Source organism: Puntigrus tetrazona, chromosome 18 (assembly GCF_018831695.1).
Source record: "Puntigrus tetrazona isolate hp1 chromosome 18, ASM1883169v1, whole genome shotgun sequence".
NCBI classification, from domain to species: Eukaryota; Metazoa; Chordata; class Actinopteri; order Cypriniformes; family Cyprinidae; genus Puntigrus; species Puntigrus tetrazona.
In genome coordinates this window covers 17,323,409-17,326,918 of record NC_056716.1, presented here as the reverse complement: position 1 = coordinate 17,326,918, position 3,510 = coordinate 17,323,409, and the positions used below count along the sequence as shown (strand labels likewise).

The window sequence follows — 3,510 nt, the reverse complement described above, 5'->3', positions numbered from 1 at the left end:
TGATGAATATACTAATGAATGAGTGTATACAAAATACAATTATAAATACACTTAAATCTTTGAAGAATATACTATCACAATATTTAAGACCAAAATATATATTTTTTTAATTACTTTTATTATTTTACTAAATTATTTGACATATTTTATCAAATAAGATCATTAAAAAATCACATTAAACATCATTACATAAAATAGTAATTTGACCACAATAACAATTGATATTCATTCATATAATTCTATAGCAATATTTTTTTTTTGTCATATAAACGATTATATAGAAAATATATAAGCAGCAGTGAAATGTAGGTCAGGTCCACTCCATGGACAGTGCAGATATTATAGAAAACAAACGCGCAGGAAATATACAAATATATAAAATAATGCGCACGAGTATAGAAATGTACAAACAAGTTGTACAAATGCACAACAAGAAAGAAAAAACACACACTGCAGTCATAATGAGGTATAGATTTATGAATATCTTACTGCTGTTAAGTCATGTTGTTGTCAAGAATATATTTATATATTTCGTATAAACATTTGCATGCATTGCAACGCTGTCATTAAGCGCATTCTCATTGTGGTTTTTGTGTGATCTGCTCACCTGTGATGGTGATTTTGGCGGACCACTTGGACGTTCCCTCCAGCACAGCCTGCTTGGCCGTCTTCAGGTGAGCGCTCAAATCCTCCTTCGAGAGCAGAAACATCTCCTGGATCACCTCGAACACCTCGGGCCGGTTCTTCTCTCTGATCTTCATCCGTTCCTTCATAGCCATGATGATGTTTTGGGTCTTGTCCTCGGCTCCGTGTTTTGAGCTCTTCTCCACAGCGCCTGCCGAGTGATTTACGGTACATGTGTTCTTACATTACCACTGCTCACGTGAGCCCTAAACAGTATGCGACTTACAGAAAAACGCATTGTGCTGGAAGCGAATGATTCCCTTGTACATAAACGTACCTCTAAGCAGTAGAGTTTTGTCAGAAAACGCGCCAACAACATGCTAATCATTGAAGTAACATCCTAATCATTCTAAAACATGCTAACCACAAACAACAGTGTTAGCAATGTGCTAAAAACATGCTAATCATGTTAGTAACATGTTAATGATTCCAAAACATGCTAACAACATGCTGCAGTGTTAGCAATGCGCTAAAAACATGCTAATCATGTTAGCAACATGTTAATCATTCCAAAACATGCTAACAACATGCTGCAGTGTTAGCAATGTGCTAAAAACATGCTAATCATGTTAGCAACATGATAGCAACATGTTAATCATTCCAAAACATGCTAACAACATGCTGCAGTGTTAGCAATGCGCTAAAAACATGCTAATCATGTTAGTAACATGTTAATCATTCCAAAACATGCTAACAACATGCTGCAGTGTTAGCAACGTGCTAAAACATGCTAATCGTGTTAGTAACATGCTAGCAACATGTTAATCATTCCAACACATGCTAACAACATGCTGCAGTGTTAGCAATGTGCTAAAACACATTCAATCATGTGCTAAACTATACTAGCATGTGAAAAATGCCCTAAACACACTATAAACAGGAAATTTTGTAATGGTTTTATGGTTTTCAACATGCGTATTATGTTTCCAGCATGCTAGCAACATTCCAATCATTCACAAAACATGCTAGCAACGTGATAACAACATGCCAAAATATGCTAGGAACATTCTAATCATGCTAAAAACATGTAAGTCGATGTTAACGACATGCCATACATGCGTGCAATGTGCTAGCAACATGGCAGCCATGCTAGAAACACGCTAGCACCCTGGTAAAAACATATTAGCAATTTTCTAAATTAGGCATGATTATCAACATCTATCCAAACTTTCAAGCTTTGACAGCGGCTTCAAATTTTCAGGCTACACTGTTGAAATAAAAACAGCACATGTTTATTTTGAAGCTAGTTTCAGCTGGTTTTTAGGTGGTCTGACCAGCATAAACCAGCAACATGCTATGTTTTTCCAGCAGGGCAGGCTTCTCACGCCAAGGCAAAGTTATTCTTTGCAAACATTTTTTTTTGTCTTTAGTCTCAAATATTACTTCTAAGTGAAGTGCAAAAAATATCTTGGCTGCAGTTCACTTAAGAGCCAACGGTGTCGCTATATATATATTGCCTTTAGGAGCTAATAGCAATTTAGTCTAGCTGATTTTGAATTATATGTAGTATTGCACATCTCTAGATGACTTAGTGGAGTGCAGATGACTCACTGTATCTCTAGGCACCCTATTAAAATGAATCATTCATTCAGAGAAGCATCATAAACACCAAGCGAAAGCTTTATAAGAGTGTTCAAGAGGCGCTGGATGTGGGAATAAAACGGCGTGACTGAGAGAAACAGTTTACTGGAGTCTCGCCTCGAATGCGACCTGAATACCACGTGGCTTTTCTTTCACAAACCAACCTAAACGCACATTTAAACACACACACACACACACACACACACACACACACACACACACACTGTAAATATGAAGGGTATGATGGCTCGTTTAATAAATCTCTCTCTCTGTAAAGGCCCATTTGTGTCTTTGGCAGACGGCCACGTCTGTGAGGTTTACAGGGGAACTCCATCACATATATCTCAACCACAGCCTGACTTTAGCGCTCGTCTCGTGCATCGAAGGGAAGACGGTTATTCTCGTGGCGTCGAACTGTTTAAACGGCAGAAACAATAAAAGAAACAGCCGCCGAAAGCAAAGCGTCAGGGCCGAGAGCTGCCATGCGGAGTGACAGACAGACAAAGGCATTTCGAAACGACGAGGAGCGCTCATGGGCTTGCGGCGTGATGAAGCAGACTTACGTTTTCTGAAGACAAACGAGTGTTTAACCATGCAAAACTCACTCTTAGAGAGTCTAGCTGTGGAGAGCTTTTCAGCTTCTCCTGCTTTTCAAGATTTAGCGATTGCGGAACATCACACAAAAGCGTTTTGGGGGGTTTTTTCTTTCCATAATTGATGCATAATTCACCACTGACTGTGAAATAAAAAAGCGCGGTGCTGCTGAGAGATCGACATGCTAGCCTGACGTCTAATCGGTGTCTCTAATGTTAATCAAACCGCTAAAGACAAGAGAAAATCACTCCTTGCTCTTGACCGAATAACTTTAGTAGCTTTAAGAAGGATTTAATTCATGCACAGAAGTGATTTATTTTACATTTGATTATTGCATTTTTATAGGATTTTGTATAAAAACCCCTTTCTGCCACAGAATAAAAAAATTAAAAACATTTATTTCACAATTGGGATTTTTTTCACACAAGTATTATGATTTATGTCTCGGTATTGCTAGAAATAAATTCAGAATTCGAACTTTCTCGCAATTCTGACTTTTTTTTAGTTTGCATTTTGCGATTTTAAATGGAATTTTAAAAAATATATATTCATTTTTCTCCTTTTTTTTCCTCAAAATTCTGACATTTTTTTCTCAGAATTAGGGGGTTTTAATCTTACTTTTCATTTCACAATTTGTACATTATTCCTCAC

The 3,510-nt window shown here is 37.3% G+C and overlaps 1 protein-coding gene across 1 annotated transcript in view; it reads right to left on the bottom strand.

The window, feature by feature from the left end:
* unc13c (unc-13 homolog C (C. elegans)) overlaps window positions 1–953 on the bottom strand; it is a 28,883-nt gene extending 27,930 nt beyond the window's left edge. The window contains exons 1-2 of the mRNA XM_043264317.1: window positions 911–953; window positions 608–835 (exon numbers count right to left, since the gene is read on the bottom strand). Coding sequence (XP_043120252.1) covers window positions 608–835; window positions 911–953 — 271 coding nt within the window. The remainder of the gene's footprint in view (window positions 1–607; window positions 836–910) is intronic.
* Between the last annotated feature and the right edge of the window lie 2,557 nt (window positions 954–3,510).